General features: G+C 38.8%; 2 protein-coding genes across 11 annotated transcripts in view; one reads left to right on the top strand and one right to left on the bottom strand.

Moving 5' to 3' along the window:
• The first annotated feature begins 524 nt into the window (after positions 1 to 524).
• C14H17orf58 (chromosome 14 C17orf58 homolog) lies at positions 525 to 8,129 on the top strand. Of its 3 annotated transcripts, XM_073310734.1 has the most exons (5): positions 533 to 906; positions 3,159 to 3,791; positions 3,923 to 4,012; positions 5,639 to 5,830; positions 6,550 to 8,129. In XM_073310734.1, exons 1-5 carry the CDS (start codon positions 843 to 845, stop codon positions 6,738 to 6,740), a joined length of 1,170 nt encoding a protein of 389 aa, XP_073166835.1. In that variant the 5' UTR covers positions 533 to 842; the 3' UTR covers positions 6,741 to 8,129. The 3 variants fall into 3 exon arrangements, with proteins under 3 accessions (XP_073166837.1, XP_073166836.1, XP_073166835.1); XM_073310736.1 differs by lacking the exon at positions 5,639 to 5,830 and having other exon boundaries at positions 525 to 906; XM_073310735.1 differs by lacking the exon at positions 3,923 to 4,012 and having other exon boundaries at positions 532 to 906.
• A 5,549-nt stretch (positions 8,130 to 13,678) lies between these two features.
• Positions 13,679 to 23,509, bottom strand: part of BPTF (bromodomain PHD finger transcription factor) — a 92,556-nt gene continuing 82,725 nt past the window's right edge. For 4 of the 8 annotated variants that reach the window (XM_073310726.1, XM_073310728.1, XM_073310730.1 and 1 more), the window contains 5 exons: positions 21,316 to 21,489; positions 20,249 to 20,441; positions 19,027 to 19,111; positions 16,752 to 16,938; positions 13,679 to 14,595 (listed from right to left, as the gene is read on the bottom strand). In XM_073310726.1, the coding sequence (XP_073166827.1) occupies positions 14,559 to 14,595; positions 16,752 to 16,938; positions 19,027 to 19,111; positions 20,249 to 20,441; positions 21,316 to 21,489 (676 nt within the window). In that variant the 3' untranslated portion in view covers positions 13,679 to 14,558. Of the gene's footprint in view, positions 15,360 to 16,751; positions 16,939 to 19,026; positions 19,112 to 20,248; positions 20,442 to 21,315; positions 21,490 to 23,509 lie in introns of all 8 variants that reach the window. The other 4 variants (XM_073310729.1, XM_073310731.1, XM_073310733.1 and 1 more) reach the window with 2 other exon arrangements.

The following is a 23,509-nucleotide window of genomic DNA, read 5'->3' as shown; positions in this document are numbered from 1 at the left end:
AGCAGCTTCAGTGAACATCTGGCTTGGTAATAAGAAGAAAAGTCCTCAACTGTTTAAACTGGTTAGATAGGAACAAGCATATTGGGCTACATGAATCCCACATCAATAAAGTTACTCTCAAGATGAATTTGGCTCAGTGTGTGTAAGATGAGAGGAGGGGTGTCAGAGTTCTAGATACTCATTCAAGTTACTGAAACCGGGTTTTAAAATAAATTGAAACTACTACAGGGAACAGCAGACCTTTCTATTGAGAATGGACAATGACTATAAAAATTTGCAAAATCCCCATATAGTAAGGACTGAAATAGCCAGATGTACAATATAACCGACCTTAAAAAACATGCACCCATTATAACCGACTGTGCATAAATGCTGAGTTCATCCCTCCGCGGCCCCAAAGTAGATGCTGACATGTAGAGGTGATGTGGTCCCTGATTCTGCATGCTGCATTTTCATGCAGTTCCTTGTATCCAATTATGCATTGATACGTTTTGTACAATTTTCTCTCAGAGGTAGGGAAGGAAAACAACACCCCCCGCCCCAGCCCCCACCACTTTGTGTAGAGAGTAGGTGTTTAGGGAAGACGCGTTTAATCAGGCAAAGACAGAACTGACATTTAGATTTTCAGGTAATTGTAGCCAGCGTGGGGGGGCTCCATACACATTTCTCTTAGAAAGTGGCAGTGGGAGGTTAGCAGGATTGCGGCAGCTTGGTCTTGCTCCAATGGTTTGTCCAGGGAGCGATTCATGTTTCCCCTAAGGCTGCCTCTCATTAGCATGAACCAGGGGGAAGGGCATAAAAGACTCCAGGTCATTTAGAGTCTGGAAACGGTTTCCTTCAAAATGACAACTGAAGCATTCTGGCTCCTCTGTTTTGTCATGGGACCATCGTCCAACTTGGTGGCAGGTAAGTTTCTTAACATTCCAAAGCAGAAAAGGGCAGATTTGCTGTTTTCAGCAAGGAGGGGAGAGGCTGAGCGTTGCTCTTTCCCACAAAGACTAGACACATTATTTCCAATTCTTGCCCTGACAGCCCTCTCCAGCTGCATCCGTTTCAGCATGCTGCAGCAGCAAGCACATGAGAGCCAAGGAAAGGAAGATTTTAGCGTGTCCATTGGTCAAGAAAACAAGCAGACATGCTTGATGTGTCAGAGGAAGGTGTGTGTCTGGGGAGGCTGGAGAGCACCTGCAAGAAACAGAGAATCAGCTAATGCCACGAATCCTGAGTTAGCCAGTGTTGAGCAGTTTGTGAATTACGTAGTGGTTCATGTGTGTGGTTTCTCGTGTGACTTTTATAGCCCCCCTCCTATCCCTGTAGGCTCCAAATTTGTGGTTTAGTTCAGCTGTTCTTAGCTCCCACCTGTGCCTTCTGCATGTAAGACTAAACAGATGATTTGTTACTGCATCCCACAAGGGGTATGGAGGTAAAAGGTGCATCTCTCCCAGAGGACAGAAAAGATCAGGTGCTATGTTGCAGTTCTATTTTCCCAGTCTCCAGAGATCTGACAGAGGAACTGAGGGGGATTGGAAATCTGAGTCAAGACAAAATGCTTAATTTCTCCTTAGAAATTCAGTGCTTAGTGAAAGTGTGTCTTGGGGGTAAACATCGCAGGTAGGAGACGTGTTTGAAAGGACTTGTTCAGGCTCCATGGCTCCAGGGAGAACAGCTCCAGGGCACTCTGCCATGTCCCTGGCTTCAGCTTGTACCTCTCCCGCCCCCACTTGTCTCATGGAAATTTCTGACTTCATATGCATTCAACCCAAATATCAGGAAATCTTTCCCATGACAACAGCTGGTGAGAGCAACGGAGAAGTAATAGTAAGGTCAACAGCTGAGAGTCAGGCTTTGGAGATAAACCAGGACTTTATTCATCTGTGTATGTCAAATACTTCACAGGACGAGTCAGGATCAGCCAACTTGTACTCCTACACACTGCAACTGTTAACTGCAAACAGCAAGCACTCACATTGTGTGTGTGGGTAAACTGGTTTTAAATACTCTACATTGGCAAACTAATTGCATGGCAAGAATAGGCTGAAAAGAAAGAGGGAACCACAAATTTGAAGGGGAAAAAACTGCAGGGGAAAGAAAACTCTGTCTAAAAGGAAAGTCAATTTGCTTTGTGAGATTCGAAAGGGGAAAGGGACGGTGTGAAATGAGACCTGGAAATTTTCCCAGTTGGCCTGCACTGTGCTGTTAACCTGCCTGACCCAAAAACACAATTATATTTGAACATAATCATCATTTCTTAACTTTCATTTTGAAATAAAGGGCAGATCTCTCTCAGTCCCATCTTTCTGCCATCAGGAACAAACTGCAAGGGATCGTAACTTAAAAGCAATGGCTTTTCTACCAAACATGAGCTTTTTGGGCTCCTTGACAGCTCTATGGCGCACAAGTCAGAAGTCCAAAACACTGGATAAAGATCTATTCAGCAATCCTCAAAGCCCATGAGCATTGAAAAGTCCAGATGACATTGTCAATAAGGCGTCCCATGGATGGGAAAACCAAATAGTTCTGTTGTCATAGCCTTTTAAACAATCAGCCCAAGCTGCACTGTGAATCTGGCTCCCCCGGATGCTCCCTGGACTTTCAGGGCTCTTTCGAGAGAAGGGTTTGTTTATAAATCGTGTTTTTAATTTGTAACAATAATAGTAAAAATGCAGATCGCCAGGGTTCAGCTCGCACACAGCTGGGCCAAGTTCCATGCTGCAGTTACTGGGATTCTGTCTGAAATAGGAGCTAGAAAGTTCCCCTCCACTCTTTCCTGTGTTTCTGGCCCCCGCATTTTTTGAAAGGCTGTTTTGTTGTTCAAATCCCAGCTATTTTCCACCCCGCAGCATTTTGGAAATGAGAAGCTAATTCAGATTTTGTCCCACAAGCTATGAGGCCCAGAAAGGCAGGTGCTATCTTCCCTTATGTGGGGACAGTGAAATCAAATGCCTGTCAGATATGGGCACTCTGCTTTATTCCCATTAGTGGACCATTTATTGTTTATATTGTGGTAATGGCAAGGCTTCAATTGCCCCCTCCACTCCTTGTGCCAGGCACTGTACATACATATAACAAAGTCTCTGCCCCAAAGAGCTTACAAGTCGCCTCCCCCATCCCCCCAAAAAGTTAAAACAATTCTGCCTCTTCTGTTTATTTGTACATAGGAGCCCTGCCCTTTATCGGAAAACCCATTCGGGCACTCAGCAAGGATGGGTATGGTGCAGCAGACTCCACACCAAGCCAAGCTAAGTTCCCATTTAGAGGCAGCAGTATTGGTGAAGAGAATCACACAGAGCATTGGTTACTGTCTCCAGCTAACCTGCAGTGGCCAAAAGCTGCTGACATCCTCTCAGTCTCACCCGACAGAAAGAAAAAGGCCAAGACCTCCGTGGAAAACAATACGGGGCTGAGGAAAGAGCCTCACCAGGATGGCAGGGTCCTGGCTTCTGAGAGCCACATGGAGGGGTCTCCTCCTGCTTCCTTTGACTTCAGTTACGCAAACAGAATGCATACAGATAGGCTTCAGTCTGAGGCAGCGAACAGCATCTCTGCACACTTCCACCATAGAGCATTTTCCCATTATAAAGGCAGATCCTTAACTTTAGCTGAGACGCATCCTTTCCAAGACACAGGGGCAGCTGAGACAGAAGATCCCAATATGGTGGATCACCTCAACCGACCTGGCAAGATGAATCCCTACAAACAGCATGACCCTGTAAGAAACATCAGCAAGCCCTCCTGGGTCACCAACCGCCAGTCATCTAGCCTGCTGTATCACTTCAACGTGCTAAAGAAAGGTAAGGGGGCACCTCTATGGGAAGGGACTTTGTGACCTCTCAGGAGAACAGGGTTACTTACTTTCACTCCTGAACTCCAGGGGCCATGTTGTGTTAATGCTGCACATCCACAACACATGTGCCTGTTGCAGTTCTAGATGCTGACAACAAGGAGAAGGTGTGCCTGACAGAGTGCAGGAGGGAGAGAGATGAAGCAGAGGCTTTCTGTGTGAGTGAATTTGGTAAGACCGTTTTGTTCCCATTGCATTACCGGCAGGCATGGCAGAGACACTCGTTGGGCCATACTACGAGCACATACATTTCCTTTCTGGTTTTTAAAAGCCTTCCTGGGCTTGCTCCAGTCTATTCTAATAACTGCTTTTAAGGTACCCATCACAGATATTCCTATACATACACAACAAATAGCATCAATCGTGTTTCACTGTCTCATCCCCTTTCTGTTGGTCTGGCTCTGGCCTTCTTTGTGCCCCTACTCCATCCACACATCACTGTCAGTGCTAAAGCCATTTCACGAGCCATTTCTTATTAACCCACAGCTGGAAACATCTCTCTCCCTCTGCCTTTGTAGCTGTATTGTTTAACTGGCATTGCATTATTTACCTAATGAGTTTTAGGATATAATTTGGATGGAAGACTGTGCCAGATGATGGCCTGAATAGCATGCTCTTGGCATTCAGGACTTTGCTTTAGCTTCTTAGGACTCCTGCCTGCAGCGGTCATGCTGCATTAGATTCTAATGGCCATTATGTCACACACACAGATGGTACAAAAAGATAGTGTAGGTCTGGGTTAATTGCACTGGAAATTGGAGCACAAGTTTTCTGAATGGAGCTGTCTCTCATTATCAAAGAAGCAGAGGATTAGATGGTGTCTTTCTCAATATTTAAAAGCAGATAAGTAAAATACATGCCTAGTACCAGTTAACAGGTGTTTCTATTTCCAGAAAATAAGCATATTATGAGTCATCTGTTTTGCCTGACTAGAAATTAGGCAGTTTTCTACAAATGTGAACATTCCTTAAGTTCCTTCTAGTCAAAATTTTAGAGTGATGCCCAGGACATAGGTCTCTGATTGAGGTCTTGTACTGGCCTTCTGCATATTTCATTCTTTAACGGTTAACAATTTCATTTATTTCTTAAATTTAAAAAAATGCATGTCTCTTAACCCGGCCTGAATGAACATTAATCTGCACAGCCACGGTTCCCCTAGAGTGATCACAGAAAGGGCTTTACTCCTCATGAATTTACATCTAGAGATTAAAGGTCGAGTGGCTGCATCAAAGAGAAGTTTTCACTCCATGAGGCAGGTATGGCCTTGATCTTTGTCAAGGAAGTTTTCTAGCCTTACCTCTTCAGTAACTTTATCACTGTCTGTCTAGAATACATGTGGGGGATTTTCCAGTCCCTCAGTTAACTCAGCCCAGTCCTGGGTCTTTCTGAGGCAGAAATGGTGTAGCGCAGCTCCCTGTGGTTTGCTAAGATTAAGACTCATGGTACCTTATCAGGCTGCATTGGAAGGACACTGAGCAAGGGGACTATCCCTTCAAATTAGATAATACTCCAGTGTAATAGAAATACAGCTTAATACTCCAATGAATGTTTCTTTTTCTTCTCCTTTTCAAGTGAATACTCAACCCTACCTTTACCCCCACTATTCCCAACCTGCAATGTTATCCAACAACACATAGGACTCAACTTTGAAGTACTTTATAAACTTTAATTAAGACTTTTGTTCACTGCAGCATTGTGATTCGTTTAGCACCTCCACACGTATCATGAGCTGAGTATCAATGTTCCACTAGCAAGTATATCGAGTGATTGTTTTCCCTCTCTCCCTTCTTAAACTAGCAGTGAATGGGATTGTTCATGATGTGGAAACACTGGGGAAAGGAGTCCGCCTGGTTACACTCTTGGTAAATAGTGACGGATTATACAAGATGAGTCGCCTGTATATCACGCCCGATGGCTTCTTCTTCCGAGTTCACATTCTCATTGTGGATGCTTTGAACTGCAATAAACCATGTCCAGATTTTAAACTCGGTAATGAATCCCAGCTAAATCTGGTCAGTTTCTCCTTTGGCTGTTGTGGGATTTCAGTTAACCCAGATTTAACGGGAGTTCATGGGACATTTTGGGCAGAAGGAACTGATTCATTTAGGAACAGGGGGCACACATACCGTTTTCTCTCTGGTTTCCCCATATCTGCAAAACGAGCCCAACCGTCTGAAAGGCGGAATGGTGAAAGCCGTTCAATCCCCTAAAAAATACATTCTGTAGAATGAAAAGGAGGACTTCATCAGATGCATTCGATGCTGTAGCTCACAAAAGCTTATGCTCAAATAAATTGGTTAGTCTCTAAGGTGCCACAAGTACTCCTTTTCTTTTTGTGAATACAGACTAACAGGGCTGCTACTCTGAAACCTGTCATTCTGTAGAATCTTTGCTCTGCTGAAGCCTTCACCAGCAAGCAGACCTGTCTTCTTTTATCCAATTCCCAAAAGTCAAGATCTTGGGTGGGGGGTGGGAGGAGAGAGAAGAGAGCTGGCATAACCAGTTCCAGTTTTCGCCCATCTCTTGCTTTATTAGTAATTTGAATTTTGCTACTTTAACAGTTGGTTTTAGCTTAATTTATGTTAAAAGAAAATGTGGCTAAGCTACAATCATCCACAGTGGAGCAGGTGTTTTTCTAAAATGAAACAAGGAAATGAAACCAAACCAACAATCAACCAACCCAGAGTAAGTTACTTGTTGTTTTGCAGGAAGTCGATATATTGTGATGGGTCAGATATACCACAAGAGACGGCAGCTACCTACACCTCTGCTGCAGTTCCTGAAAGGGCGTCTGCGGCCAGGAGATGGGCTGCTAAGGAGCAGCAGCAACTACGTAAAAAGATTCAACAGGAAGAGGGATCGTAAAGTCCAAGGGGCAGCTCACACCAAGTGTAGATGAGGCTACAGTCCCAACTGCTTTACTAGGGCTTAAGCAGCACTGGTATTCAGCTAGAAGAACAAAACTGGTCTCTCCTTTAATCGAGTCTGACCTTCCTTCCAGAGTAAGGATCCTTTTAGAGTGACTGCAGCTCAGCTCTTGCTTAATTTGGTCTCCAATACTGATGAGCATCTGGTGTCTTAGGTGGTTTATAAAACAATGTTTCTTTCAAAGGTTCTGATTATATAGGTAGATACCACTGTAGTGTACAAAAAAAGAGAAAAAACCCACCGACGAGAAATCAAACCTATTCACTCACTGTAGAGAATATTAACTGGTTAGTGGATTTCTCTCTAAATGTGATTCCAAAATAGTAGGTTATCGTTTTTATAATACACAATTTAAATCTTAATGTTTGGAAAATAACCCACTATGATTATTTTTAGAGCTAAATTCTTTTGTCAGCACCTCTTATGTACATCAGGAGTAACTGGAGTCACTCTAGCTTTACACCAGTTTAACTGAGAAGAACAGCGGTCACTTATTGCTTAGATTAATATTCAAAACCGTATATTTAATAGTATTAAACTTCTCAGTGCAATGAGATTTTTAAAAAAAGAGCACTCAAATCCTTAATCTGTAATGGGTTGCATGATCATTTGTAGCTCAAAGGCTGCACAGCATACATATGTAGACATTTGTTTTGAAACACTATCAAAGGATTTATCAGATGAAGAATTCTGACAAAATAAATAAAATTTTTGCAGCGCTTTGGTTTCCTCAAAGTACAGAATACTGTTTTTTAAAACTATGAAAACAATGTATAATTATACCATTTTTTCTCGACTATAAGGGACTAGATTTTTCTTGTCATTTAAAAACATGTTCAAAATACATATGCCACAGCATGCCTTATTAGAGCTTACATGTGTGTTCGTAGATTGCTCCATTTATAGATTCCAAGGCTAGACAGCACAATTGTGATAATTTAATTTGACCTCCTGCATAACACAGGCCATGCAGCTTCCCCAAAATAACTCCTAAGCTTTTTCTAAAACATCCAATCTTGATTTTAAACTTGTCAGTGATGGAGAATCCACCATGACCCTTGATAATTGTTCCAATGTTTAATTACCCTGTTAAAAATGTATGCCGTATTTCATTAATTGAATACAAATCATGCACAAATAACCAATTAGTATGTGTACAGTTACCTATTTGCATGTACAAATTATGGTACCGAGGCATGCAAATCAGTCATACAATTGCATACACATTTTGCATGCCTAATTACTCTTCTAAAGTGGATGTTCAACCCTGAAACTATTGAGTGTATTTGGTATAATTTTTCTAGGAAGACACGGATATGAGGTTTAGATCTGCAAAACAGTAAAGTTACCTTTGGAATCAGTTCTATGTTGGACCTGATCTTTTACTTTTAGAGCCCTAGTGAGACTTAAATGTCAAAAAGATATTTGTCTAACCCTTTGTAGGAAATGCTGGTATTAAATATTCTTAAATAGCTCCCCCCAATTATCTCAAATCCAGCTTTTTAGCTTTTTTATCAGTTTGTTTTAATCGGCGCTACTCTTCGGGCAGAAACTTAAAAAAAAAAGTTCAGGAAGTTCAGGAGGAGACCCAGTAAAAAGATTCAATGCCTTTTCAAAAAAAAGGCATCAACTTGCTTAGCTAGTCATGAAAAAGTTATTTTGAAACAGCTTGTGGGGGCCTAGTTCCCCTAACAGTGGGGAAAAATAGCTGCCTTTTAGAATAGCAGTAAAATCTCTTCTTCTTGTCATCAAACTGTTATAAAAGTAGTATCTTGCAGGTGGGCTATGAAAGCTTCTCAACACTGATTTATCAGTCCAAAGTTTGTATTAAGCCAGTGAAATTTCCTTTACAATGGGGACCTGGCTAAGCTACCTCACGCCTGTGATATGTATCATCATTACAACATATGAAAAGACTGGAGCCTGCTTAAAAACAGTTCAGAGAAGGGGCTTCAGTCAGCGTAAGAAGAAACCAAGCAGAGACTAACACTAGCCCAGATAGCGGCCTGGGACCATGGGCACAGACAAATCCAATAGAAGCAGCTGGTAATTTGGCTTTTCAGAGAGTGCTGTAGAAGTTAAAATTAATTCTAATATTTTTTATTTAAAAAAAAAAAAGCCAAACCTTGAAATCCAGATGGAAAGAGATGGAGGCCCCAGCAAGCATCTTTTATTCCTTAGGCAAAGTTAGGGGTAAGTTAACCTAAGTTACGCTACTCTACGTGAATAATGTAGCTGGAGTTGACTTACCCCAGGTTGACTTACCCTGATGTTTTCACTGTGCTGTGTCGAGGGGAGGCGCTCTCTCATCAACTTACCTTACTCTTCTCGTTCCAGTGGCATGCCGGAGTTGACGGGAGAGCAATCTGCTGTCGATTTAGCGGGTCTTCACTAGACCCGCTAAATTGACCCTTGCTGCATCGATCCCCAGTAAGTGTAGACATGCCATTAGACAAAGATGAACTAAATTTGCCTCTCAGATATAGGCAGCCAAACTTGTGTTCGCTTCAATGAGAGGTTGCATAGCCATGGTGGGAAGTGGGGGAAGAAAGTCACAGAGGCAAATATCAATCTTGATTTCTGTATGAATCTGGACAGCCAGCCAGAATACATTCATTTTGTAGAGCTCTGTAGAATTCATGTCTGGAACCATTGACTTTTGACTCTGCTGTAGATTTACACCATATAATGAGGTACATTTTTTTTTTTTTAAAGGCTGCTGAAGCAAAGGACTCTCAGCAAAACGGTATACCTAGGTCACTATGCATTATGGCAGAGTACACCAAAGGATTTAGCTAAAGAGGAAAAAGCATTGTACATCGATTTTTTTTACTTTTACCAGGAGACTATTAAGAAACGAAAATGATAGGGGCAGGCAAGCAAGGTGACATTGATAGAGCAGCGAAAGTACCTTCCCAGAATTGTTCTCATGTGATTTATTTCTTGACATGCAATAGACTTAGAGCACTGACTGCAAACACTGCTGTTGCTTCTAAAACACTATATATTCTTGCTGTAAGTCAGCATTTGTTTGCATTGTCAACTGGGAGAGAAGTGAAGGGTTAGTTTACTGGGCTGTACACACTAGCTAGCTTTTAGAATCAGAAGAGTTTTATCATATGATTGTAGTACCCACAGAGATGCTTGCTACCTGACAACCAGTAGCTTGCATCTATCTAAAAAGATCACAGTGCCTCCTTACTGCTTTTATTATGGTACATTTCAGTGAGAACAGAGTTGAGCATGGAGAATGGCACATTTACAATAGAGATGTCAGTTGAAATTTTCCCAAGAAAACTCTGAGAGGCTTTTACTTTGGCAGAATAAGACTGTTCCATCCTGGCAGCAACTCAATGCACTGGAGGAAGGGCTACATGAATGTCTCAAGTTTGGGTTCTCTATTTTCAACTGATATTTGAGCGTTGATCAATGATGCCCAGTTTTCCATTTATCCAAATTCAGCAATGCACACTTCCCCCACTACCTTCATCCGTGACAGTGATCTGAAGCAGACACCTGGAGTGGAGGGTGAAGGGTAGCTCCATTGCCCTGGCTCACTTAATACTTCATCTCCCCACCTGAGACAAATAGGATATCAATGGTGGTAATGGACAGTAGCTGGAGCAAGACCACTAGCTTAGGACAAACCAACAACATTTGACCACCCCTAGATTTAAACCACTACTCTAGAATAATATTGCACCTGGAGAGTTAAGCCACTAAGGAAATAAATAAACCCTTTATTAGGAAAAGTTGAATTACACAACAATGGCATTTTATTTGTGCCCAACCCCTTATTTGATGTGTATCTATTTTTTCATTTGGCTACACAGAGACTAGGACATCACAACGTTACTGAAAGAGGGAAAAGCAGCAAGATGCTTTATTTTTCCTTTCACATCACAAAATCTTAACCACTTCACCTCTTCCAGAAGGAAGGTATTTATTGTATCATATAATAAGTTAAGAGGTAACAGTCCAATATGTTTCAGTGTCTATTACTTAAACATTTAACTATTCATTGTTTTCACTTTTTGGTAAACCCAGCGTGTGTTTTTAACTGGGGGTGTTTAAAAATATATGTAGATGTCACATACTGCAGACAGATGTTTATAAATCATTTGGATTGCTCTTCCAGACTCTCTTACTGAACAAGATCACACTATTTTAAAAGCTGTACCCGATTTAAAAAGAAAAAGAAAAAAAGAGGCCATTATTTAGAACACTTGCTTTACAAGCTCAAGTGGGGAGGTGGCAAAGTAACTTCTGAATTGCAATAGATTACTAATGAAGCAAAGGAGTGGAAAGAAAAAAGTGAGAATTTCTTTAAAGATCAAAACATTTCATACTCAATTACATTAGCAGTCTTCCAATAATTAACCAATAGGGGGCAGATTACTAAGCATATCAAAAATGTATTCAATGTACAGGAAAGTACATGTGCAATAGAAAACTGGTCTATAGTACAGCTAGCTTTTCATACTGAGTCAGTTTTGCTTTACACAGATTTTAATGATTTCATCATTAAAAGACAGTTTACATTTCACTTTCAGGTTATTTTGTGTGGTGTTGGGATAGCAAATGAGACGCACGTATCAGGCTACACATCTATCTTCATTAAAGGGACACTGTCAAACTTAGGTAGTAAGTTGTTAACTCAGGAAATGTCCCCCCAATTCTAAGAGTCCCTAAAAACCCATATTCCAACAAGCACCAGTGAAAAGGCCAATGCTACAAGTGAAGCAGGCCTTAATAGGACATCAGCAACAATGCTAATGCAGAGACAGAAACAAGCAAATATAACCACATGAATTGCTAAACAGATAAAAGTTTAGACAACAAAAAGGACAAATCTGGCAGGGATTTTTATTTTCAAAACTTTTAGTATGTTTTATTACAAACAATGAAAAGCAAAAAGATTTTAAAAGTAATTAGATGACAGTGTCCCTTTAGAGTGTATTTGCCCCTCAACATTTCTAACAAATTTTACAGGGTCTTTTACTTTAGAACAAAGTTAACTCCTGGTGTTTTTTTTAGCAGGACAAACATGAGTATTTTGCAGCCAATCAACTGACACACTGAGCACATAAGACACTGCAGTCTCTCCAGTGATTTACCCAGTTCTATTATGAACATATCTTTCTACAACATTTTATGAGAATTTAAAAGCTTTTGAACTAAATTCTACATAAGGACTAATTACATTCGCTCAGGTTTATCTGAGGACCTCTGATGACACAGCATAAAGAAAAACAAACCCCAACTTGGTTTAGTGTGTCACCAAAAACTCAAGTTAAAACATAATTCAATAACTTTGGAATTTACATGGTAATAATATACAGAAACAGGACACTGGAGCAACATAGCAGGTCTCAAGTATTATGAATTCTCATGCTTTTAAGAACCAGTTTTAAGTATAATTTTTGAAATACATATTCAGGAATGATACTGGTATTGCAGATATGGTAATTTTTTAAATATATCACTTTTAAAAAAGACAAAACCACAAAACTTGATAGCTGATAGAGCTAGAAAATGTCTCGACATGTTAGCTGGCAATAGAAAAACTGAAAAGATGTCAAGAAAGTGAAAATGTCTATATGAGATTAACATTTCCCTAGCAAGAGAATAATTTGTATTAAAAATTTCTAAGAAGTTATATAAAATTTGGCAATGCCAAGAGCTACATAATCAACCAATGTTTCATTAGAAACACCACCAAATCCGATGTCAAACACATGACTTTATTTGTCTAGGATGAAATGTCCTATTACGTACAAAAAAAGTACTCTTCAGTTTGCCACAACTATTAAAAACATAGCAATCTATTGGCTACAGGTAGGAAAGTTCTTTTCGCATTAAGTTTCAAATGACATCATATATATGTATATATGAATAAATAGTACAGAAATACTATGAAGTTGTGAAGAGATGCAGAATATTTTCAGAACTCATTAAATTGAGAATTTTCCTTCTGGCATCGAACACAATGCATACAATATGTAGCATTTCTTTTAAGAAGTCAAAGGACAACATAACCTAAATGCAACTACTCTTCTCATAATATTTTAAGAAGCATAAACTGATTTTGTTTTCACACTGAACAATTCATTTTTAGTTTTCACATCTAGATTAAATGACAATATCTGTACAAAAATGTATGGGTTTTATTAGATAAAATTAACCCAGAAGAACCTGTACACCTGAGCATGTAATTGTAAGAAAACTGTGGTCAGTAGCAATGTCTTACTTCTAAGAAATTAACAGGAAAGGTTCTTGCATAGCAGGGTGAGGTTAAACCCAAGGGAAGCTTATCCATAAACCAGGTAAATCCCAGATCACTGTAGGACAAAGCTAATTGTGAAATAGTGCAAAATGGTTGTAGAGCTGCATAAACCAGCCTTGGCTGATTTACTGGAGGCAGTTAACGTGACAAAGTCACTTACATAAGCAATGTGCAAGTGATAGCTCAGAGAGAGGAGAAGGAAAAAAAGTCTGCAAGTCACATCTTCCTCTGTTGGCTTCCATTTGTCCCTCATGCTAGCTTTCCTTGGACAGGAAGAGACAAAACCACTGAGTGCCCTTCCGAGATATAATTACAAACACGTGGTACATCATTCCTGGATGATACTTTGCCTTCTACTTTCTAATTCAGAAGTAGGCAATGAAATTTCTCAATACTGCCTTTATTATCTGATACAGCAATTATGGCACCACAATAGAATTGTTTTTTAAAGGGACAGTAGTTGCTTAATGAAAAAGAAAAACGCTTTCCCTTTCTCCTTTTCTTACCCTTTTCCTCCCCTACTACTTGGGATACTTCCAATTCCGAACAGACCCCCCCACATCCACCAAAAAAAACAAAACTTTACAAACATATTAGCGCACATTCAAAGACACCTACATCTGTGGGGAGAAAAATTATCTCCATTTATTTTGTTTCATTATACATCCATGTTTTGAATTTTAATACAAAAAGAAAAAAAATTAGAATCTGACAAATGTTTACAAACAAGATACCTTCAAATAGATTTTACTCATTTCAGTCTGGTGCAGAGTAAATGACAAATTGTACTGTTATATTCAAGGCAACAGAGTCTGTAGTCAGTCTGTGACCACTTAGCCCAACTTTTATGCAAGCTTAATCATTTTTATCTACCATGAATGATAAACTCATTGTTGATTCCCAGTTTTTTTGTGTGTGCACATGTGTACATAGCAGCTCCTTTCATAGAAAGAAAAGACATCTAGAGGTCTTCTTGTACTTTTACCTACAGGAATCATGTTAAGATACAGAATGGATTACGTGTAACCAGGGCCGGATTTTATAAGAAAAAATAATTAGCTGACAAATGAGGGCAGCAATAAAAAAGCGTCTTTTTTTGCAACAATAAATAAATACAGTCAAAGTTTTCTGTGTGGACTTTAAACCAGCTTCTTCACTGAAGAACAGACGTGGCATTTCCATGGAGTTAAACTTGACCCCATTTACTGTATCTTTTTTCTTGCTTGCTTGCTCTCTCTCGCCAACAAAACAAAGGTTTCTCACTTCTGCCACAATAGTACAACAATTTGATCTTGACAAGAAAGTGGTGCTGCTGATTTTTATTCCTTTGTCCTTTGGACAAAATAAGCCAAGAATATAATTTGACTGCTGTGACCAATAAAAACACAGTTTACATCAAGTCTGGTCAGGATAACCTGACTAAAAACCATCTGGCTTCTTAATTAAAAAATTTTCAGACAACCAGATTCTTGCTGTGTGTGTGTTAGGTTAACACGCTGAACTCTAAGAAGCTGTAGACTGCAGTTTGTTGTTATGAGACCTGCAGAATACAGAAAAAAGTGAATTAAGCACCCTTCATTTTTGAGAACACTGTTTCTCTAAGAGGATGCCACGGGTCAATCACTAGGAGGGGAACGCAGCCATGTTGTGTCTGTTCATCTTTGGAGACAACCACCATTTAAAACAAGCATCTCTGAACTTTACAGAAGTTTTCAGCTACAGCATTAAAAAAATTCCATTGTATACAAAACATGATGCTTCACTGGAATATCCAAAAATGCCCAAAATAAAATTTTACTAATCAAGATACATAATAGTATTCTGTAATAGGGAAGGCATAAAGACAATTCATAAGTTATTACTTTTGGTAAAATATACAAAATATACCAAAGTTACATTGATTTGGGAAGTCTTTGGATAAACGTTCAAACATAAAAAACTGAATAGTAAAAGAAATTAATACCACATTTTTGCTAATCAGAGTTGAGCGAATCCCCTTTCTAAAGTTCACAGTTTTATTAGTGACTGCAAATAATTAAAATACATAGTTTCCAAGACTAAATTATTTGACTTTGTTTAAATACAGTATTCCAAGGAACAGACAGTTTCTTAATACATTTTTGTTTACCAACATGGCTGCTGGCAAATAATTGTTTCCATTTTAAAAAGAACAGTTAATATTTGGACATTGATCTGGATTTTTTAAGGCAGTTTAATGTCATGGTACTGTACAATAAAAGAAAGAGTGACCCCAACATCCAGTTCTGATTCCAGTTAAAAAGGTCAGACTAAAGATATCACAATCTGCAAGAAAAGAAAGAACATGGATGGTGTAAATGAAAAAGCACAATAAATAAAATGCAGCAATGAAATTAGTGTGCAAACAATGAATGTCGGATAACCAAATATGACTGAATGAAAGAAGCATGAGCCAGTAATGGCCTGATAAAAGCAGGTATCATAGAATTAAATTAAGAGGGTAAACACACAATTGCTTCAGTTGGCCACACCTACACTTCCCCCATTTGGAAAACTGGCAACTTCCACAAAGATGGATATAAGTGCAGCTTCTAACCGAGTTAATTGCAAACAGATTTAATCCTGAATTGATCTAAACCTTCCAGAATTCAAGTGTAATGGTCAAGTTGACTAATCTACCAACTGACTGTACATAATCAGAATTCAGATTCAAGTTGAATTTAATGAAAGTAATATTTGTAATTATGTCATAGGTGGTTTACTGTTGGGATACAAATCTGCAATGACATATGGAGAGTCCTATTACTATACTAGTGTTAAAGAGTAAGCTAGTCTCAACCTAATTATAGCAGTACCACCACTCACAGCTCCCTGGTTTCATGTAAGTCCGTTCATGATACTATGCATTACACATACGGACATATGGATTATAGCCTGAAACGTAGTTGACAAGCTGTATAGTTCATATTAAGCAGACTGCATGTTAGTTTTACAAACAAAGTTCCCAGATGGAATATTCTGTACCAGTCTTTTCCCGCAGAAAAGGAGTTTAAAGCTAAGTTTCTGCGTTTTTAAAAAAAAACTATTAGTCTGCAATTTAAATTTCTATTATTCAATTGGACATTTAATTGCTTAAAAATGAGGGTGAACAGGTTATCTATCTAATACAAAACAACGAGAAAAGATGGAAGTTCGTTAGGTAAGAGTAAGGAACGGTTTACTTTCGCATACATTTGAATTTTCCTTAGATTGTGAGCTCTTTGGAGTAGGGGAGCATACTTCCTTCGTGTTAGGAAAGGACCTGGCACCAGTGGACTGTAAGTAGCTAATAATGATATATAACCTGTATTCAAAACAGAAGCTGGTCCCTTTGATTTGGTTTTCACATTAACTGAAAAGGTCTTATTTATTTTAATGTTCAGTTTCTTTATAATTATGATAATGCCCATATTGATATGGAATTCATATGTTAAACAAAAATTATAAAAATATTTAAGTGGGATAAGGTTCAAGCCCTAAGTTTGACAAAAATCAACAGCTGGAATGTATTGACTCTAGATTCTTCCCTTCCAAATCTAGCTGTAATGGCACGTGTGTGGGAAGAGGCAGGCCTTTATAGGAGTGTAGTAAGATAAGCTTAGGGTAGTAGGAAGATTTTCTAACACAAACTCAGGTTACAGTCATACGATTATCAGCATGGGGAACACTTTGCCTTACCTGCTTGCCTTGAATCCTTTTAGCTTCTGTACAAAGAATGATTCAAGAACCTCTGCACATTGGTAAAAAGGGGAGTCACTTGGATTGTAGTAACGACAGTTATCAAAAATTTTGGTCATATCTGCCACAAACTCTGTCACCTTTTTGTAGTAACGTTTCAGGATTCTTTCTTCCATGGTAGCAAGGTCTTAAAAGAAAACAAACGAACAAACCAACCCACACCTGTTATTTAAAATGAGACATCTTTAGTCTCCTAGACAGAAGTTACAACATTTGATGATGATATAAAGTAACAAAAGCACAACTGGCTTGGCTACATTTTCTGCAAGGTTGCTGGTGACATGAGGTCAGCTGAGGGGTCTCATTTAGAATGTGTGCTTCTCTCATGTCACATGTATTTATTATATGTAATTTACACATTTTTTAGTTACAGCAGCTCAAGTTTTTGAAACCTCCATTACAGAGCTATTATTTACTCCTTATGAAGAAAGGACACTGCCATTAGAGAATTCTGATTCTATCCTTTGTATTTTTTTGTTTTCCTTATTTTTTAATACTATCGTCAATCAATGCATAATAAATACACTGGATTTGCAGTTCATCTGCTCCTGCTGATTACTCCCTATTTGAATACATAACTCTTTTAGGGACATCCATTAACTGCCATTGAGACGCACACATTACCACACAGAGGACAGAACGCCTTCAAGGGCTTTCAGACTGCAAACTGATAACTCGAACACCGCAGCTAATCAGTTCTGAAATTTCAGGGAATGTCCTAGGCATCCATAGCCAACTGTGCTGATTTGGGGGAAAATCAAGAGAGGGAAAATGGGGGACACATGAAGTTCCTGCCAATGCCAGCTACTCAACTGTCTATCCAACAACTGGTTGATGACACCCATTAATAGCTTTCAGCATAACAATACTGCAACTCATCACTGCTCATCTTTCCCAGAGAGTTTAATATGTTGATATCCTGAATCACTTATCTCCCAGACAGAAAGAATAGCAATTGTGGTGAGGAATGGGGGCACGCACACAGGCATCTGGGGAATGGGGGAGGGGCACACAGAGTTCCTGCCATGGAGGAAGGGGAAATGGGCACGCAGCCAGAGCCAGTGGTGAGGCAGGGAGAATGGAAACCCTGGTATAGGAGTTTGGGAGGCACACAAAATCCATGATGGTGGGGAACTTGGGGAGAGTTGTAGGGAATGCTAGAAATAGAGGGGGATGGGAGAGTGACACACAAAGTTTTTTTGGGGGAGGGGAATGAAAGAATGCAAGGAGCTCCTGGTATGTGCAATAAGCTCGGCCTACACAAGTTACAAAGTGTGCGACTCCCTAGTTAAAAACAAAGGGACAAGCATTGAAAAATATAAACAAAATGGTCTCTAAATTTAAATTAACAAGTGTCCCTCTTAACCTGGCTGAGAAAATGAGCAAAGGATTCAACTGCCTTAAAAAAATTCCTTCTAAGACTCTAGTTTGATACTGACTTTGAAGGAAGAGGATCACGAACATTTGTAACTATGTCCTGCAGCAGCTGGGTTTTCCTTAGAGATCTTACATCCAAGTCCTGATGCAGCCCACCAGTGCTGTGCCCTTGAGATTTAGTAAGATCACAGCGCAACATAGTATGGCTGCAGATTATTATACAGCTACAGTATCTGCCCCAGCATGATTTTCTTCCTTTTCAATGAAGCTTTCAGTCTAACCAAATTTTCTTGTACAATAGCAAAGAAAATGAAGATTGCTTTTATATCTTTCCATCCTATATTACATAAGTCATTAGGCAACTACATTATCAGTTTACTAAAATAATCTTTTTTCTTAACTATCACAAGAGCACATACTTCTACTTTTCTCACTGGGAGATGCTGAGTGTGGGGAGAGGAAAAAAGGATATGGTGCGGTGGTACAACTCACTCTGTTTGAAAGTGACCACAGAAGCACAGAAAGGTCAGAAAAAAATAAGTTTGTACGATTGATAACCCAATTGCAACTTTATTTGTATGTTAGGAAGGATGGATTTTGGTTAAGGAGCAGGACTGAGAGTCAGTATATAGGGTTCTTTTTTAGTTCGGTCACAGACTTACGTGCTGATAAGCAAGTCACCATCTCTGTCTCGTTTTACCCACCTCCCTAATGAGGATATATTGATAAAGCACCCAAAGATCCTCGGATGAAGCCATTCGATATATGTACATTTAAATCTATATTAACTAACAATTACCACTCAGCCAATCATGCTATTAACTGGAAATATACTTACCCATAGGCTCTTTGATAACACCATAATAATCTGGTGCATCATTGGGATCAACTGGTTCTAGGAATGGCCATGCCATCTTGTGAGCCTATCAGGAAAATGAGACATAAACAGTTTCAGAAGAAAACATTACATATATGTTTAAATTAACTAGGGCTTGATAGCAGTTTAATTAATTATATATTGCTAGAGATTTGCATCTGATTCTAATTTCAGCAACAACTAAAGTGTTATTTGCTGATCTTGCTCTAGTCCCAGCAGATGATTGTCTGTATCCTAAAAAAGTGTAATCTGGCATGATGAGCAGTTTGTCCTCATGAGGAGAGAGGCATACGGGAATCGAGAGACTGAACATAGCCAACTTCAGCCATTATTCCTGAAGAAGCTTCCTTTCAAGTCAGTGGGAATTGAAGGGGCTGCACACCTCACAGAGTTGGGCTGTTAGTGTTTTTCACTTTCATTAAATCTAAAATTAACTTGTCACCAAAAATGTCCATTAAAACCGCTCAAATCAAACAAAAATTTTGCTGTACGTTAGATATTGCACTAGCCTGCTCTTCTATTAACACATGGGATTATTTCTAGCTGATGGCAATTTAAATGTCCCTTTTCAGCCATTAGAGATATTTACACTAACAAAAATGTTATAACTGGGCCAGAGGCTTTTCATTTTTCTTAGCAACACCCAGTCATTTGCATGCTGAAATCAATCTTCTGGAGGCGATCTTGTATGGAAGAAAATTTTAATAATTTTTTTAATCTTTTAAAAAAAAGTCAGTCTTGCAGTTTAGCTGAAGTGTATATAATTTCAGACTGGAAATCATACAGGCTAGCCAGAGAACACAACTTATTTTATGTTGAAAAGTCCATTTCCTACCCAAAACACAACTGCTCTGCCCTTTACATTCTGATGAAATCTGCTTCCTTCATGCTCAACAGAGGTATCCGCATTCATTAAAAAAACAAAATACCCCAGAACCTGGAGGCAGTGATTTTCTTCCAGGCTACCATCAGTGTTATTCAATGTGACAATGCTGCTTGAGAAAGCTGTGGCCAACATACTGTCATCCCTCACAGAAAAGGAAGCTTATTACATCTCTTAACAAAATCATGTTGTCTTACAATCAGACAAGCGGAGATCCAAGGTTACTGCCAAAAAAAAACACCTCTTGGATGAACCTCTACTGTACCTGTATTTTCCACTCTAAGTATGGTTTATCCTCACCTGTAAGGAACGTAGTACTCGTCGTAATCCCTCGTAATCTTTATCAGTCAGTGGACTGAGTACTGTCATGGCATCTTCTGTAGACTGACATTGTGGACAGACATACTCATCAATGAGATCTGCCTCACTTTGCAAAATACCAACACAGCGCCCGTGATACCAGTTCTGACATCGGTCACAGCCAATGTAAAATCTGCAAGATTTGAAAGAAAAATATCAGTAACATTATCCTTTACATTTAAAACAAAAGATTTTTTTAAAGCTCAGTTTTAACAATTTGCACCTCAGTAGTTGTTCTGCATGATATAAAACAATTATATATTTAAACTTGTGACATTTCAGTTTTACATATGCTAATTAAACCATGCATGCTAATTTAATATTTACAAACTAAATTACCTGACAATTTTACTTCATAATTATCAGGAGTGCCTAAAATTAGAGAATTAATTTCAAGGAAACAAGGTTTCAAAAGTTCTTTATCAGTTTTAAAGCTGAAAGTAACAGTGTAATGCCAGAAGTCTCACTCGACCAGTGATTAAAGGAACATTTTACACATGTAAAATAGGACTACATTCTAGGGCTCCCATTTCACCTTGTTCAAACATTTTTCATATGGAAACCAGAGTCTTGTGATTGAATATAGAAGGGGTATTCTGGTGACAAAAAGCCTTATAAACGTAAAGATAGCACCCAATACCCAATACTCCAAGTAATTTTTCTAATCTAAATTGAACAAGAGACTAATTTCAAGCACAAAAAATTCTAACTAATATTCAATTTTGTTTTAATCTTTCTAGCTCTTCCCTTGTTAAAATTAATCCCAGTGTAAAATTCTTGGTCTTATTTAAAACATTGAGGCCACCTTAAGAACTTTACTTTTCCTATATATCCAAAATATTCACTTGAAAACAACATTTGGGAGAGAGAAATATTGAAAAGGAATTTGTAATACCAGGGGATACAATATATGCAGAATATTTTTTTCTCTTTTTAAGGAACAAGTAACCAAAGTCAGAGCAGTTTGCTCCCTAAATATTAAATAAGAGGTTCTTATCAGAACTCACTGTGACTCATCATAAGGTGTTCTGCAGATACAGTACAATTCCTCACTGCTGCCCTCTTGTGCCCGTTTACAATCATTACAGATGTACACATCCATTTTCTTAGCCTCCTTTTCTGTGATGCCAACACATTCTCCATGATACCAGTTAGTACAAAGATCACAGCCAATATAGAACCTAAAAGTGTTCACAATGAAAATGACAATGTAATTGTCATTTCAAATGGCATGGCTCTTTTCCCTGCATTTCTGTTTCTGATGCACTTTCTTGCTAGCCTGCTTTCTGCAATTTTCTGACTCAGTCTCCCTGTCCTCTACCATTGTATCCTTGCAAGGCCTACATCTGAAACTGCAGCTGCACTGTAAATAAGGTCACTTGGGTCAATCTTGATATAGACAGTTTAGTAAATGTGGATCAACCAATAGCTACAAGATTTTGAAAAAACTGGACTGAAAATGTGTATCTCCAACATGAATGCGTATGTGAAAAACTGTAAAAGGCACAAAAAGACATGGCCAAAGAAAAAGATTTACATTTTCAAAACTATAGTTCAGAAGCCAGTTAAGTATCAAGGTAATTTCTTAAGATTTGAAAATGTAGGTCTCAGTTAATTTTAAAAACAAAGCAAAGCACAAACACCAACTAGAAGTTACAAGTACACTACAAAGGAACATGCATACCAGCCATGTGTAGAATACATATTGGTATAACATGATGTGAAGGAAAACTGTAAGAATGTGTATTGTAATTTTAAAATTTCTATGTGGGATCCTGAAAACAGAGCAATTCAACTAATCAGAATTACAACAAACTGGAACACAGACCATTCTTTGGAGAATATAGGTCTATTCTCAAACAACACTATTGGACAGAACCAGATATGGTATGATACAAAGTGAAGGAGAATTGGGTAAGGTACAAAAACAATTTAATTCCATACAGAATCATGTGAATAATGGACCCTGCACAGAATGGTGTGATAAACTGGTAAATAATTATGCAAGGATGTTTGACAGTATTTTGGATATGGATGCCCCAAATGTACCTATGACTTGCAGAATCAACCATGGGGACAAGACCTTAGGCACTCAGTCTCCCTCTCTCTCTGAGTGAGCTAAAGCTAGCTGACTCCAGATTTTCAGGCTTTCTAGAATTTAGTGAGAACCTTACCATTTATCACCTGTTATGATGCCAGTTTCTGCTAACCTACAGAACCAAATCACTGGGCAGGCATGACAAAGACGAACTGGCGATACGAGGGTGGCTCGCAATATATGTCACACCAAACAAACAAACATCTCTAATTTCTACCAAACTTTTGCACTAGAAGTCTTGGAATGTGCACCCAGACTTCACATCAAATCACACCTCACCTAGACCATTCTTGCTAATTTGGGAATGCTTCCCCTCCTGTGGGTGCCTCCAAAATCCTGTTAGCAGCTCAATATCTGCCACATTCAACCTATTTTTTTCCATTGCTTCTTATTTCTTATCAGTCAAATCTCAACAATCTAATGAAATCATCTTTCTGCAAAGAAGGGCTAGATATAGCTCTCTCTACAGTGAATCAACACCAATTCAATCTTGCACAAGGTATTTCTTCTGCTTCCTCCCCCAACACTGTAAGGGCAGATAGCACCATCTCCACAGTGCTGTCAGCTCCTGCTGGCCTGGAAGCAAATTCAGGTCCAGAACTTGGATCCTTTGCCTCACAAGTTGTTTTATTTTTATATTTCCCACTTATCGGTTAAATCTTAGATGGATACCCTGACTAACCCATAACCTGTATCTGGAATACAATAACGAGTGAATCCCTAACATGTTTCAATGTCATTAATGAAAAAATAAACATGAAAGACCTGCAGTAAAATAATATAAATGACTTAAGCAAAGAATGATCTTCGTGAATCTAGTGCATTGTAACAAATGTACAGGGCACCTCATCTCATATTACAGGCTGCCTCTCAGAAGCAGTTCAGGCTACAAAACTGAAAGCTGCACTTCTGTCCTGCCTGAACTGCAAATGAGGCACCAGCACAAAAAACATATCTGATAACTGTACATATTTATTAAAAAACACTAAATTACATAAGAAAACAATATTTTCAAAAGTAATTAACTTCTTCACAATCAAGTGGTGAAATAATTAAGCTCAACAGCATAGCCACTGTACATTAAAAACCTGTGAGATTCAGAA

Source organism: Lepidochelys kempii, chromosome 14, assembly GCF_965140265.1.
Source record: "Lepidochelys kempii isolate rLepKem1 chromosome 14, rLepKem1.hap2, whole genome shotgun sequence".
Taxonomy (NCBI): domain Eukaryota; kingdom Metazoa; phylum Chordata; order Testudines; family Cheloniidae; genus Lepidochelys; species Lepidochelys kempii.
The sequence above is the reverse complement of the archived record's forward strand: the minus strand, read 5'-3'. Positions and strand labels throughout refer to the sequence as shown.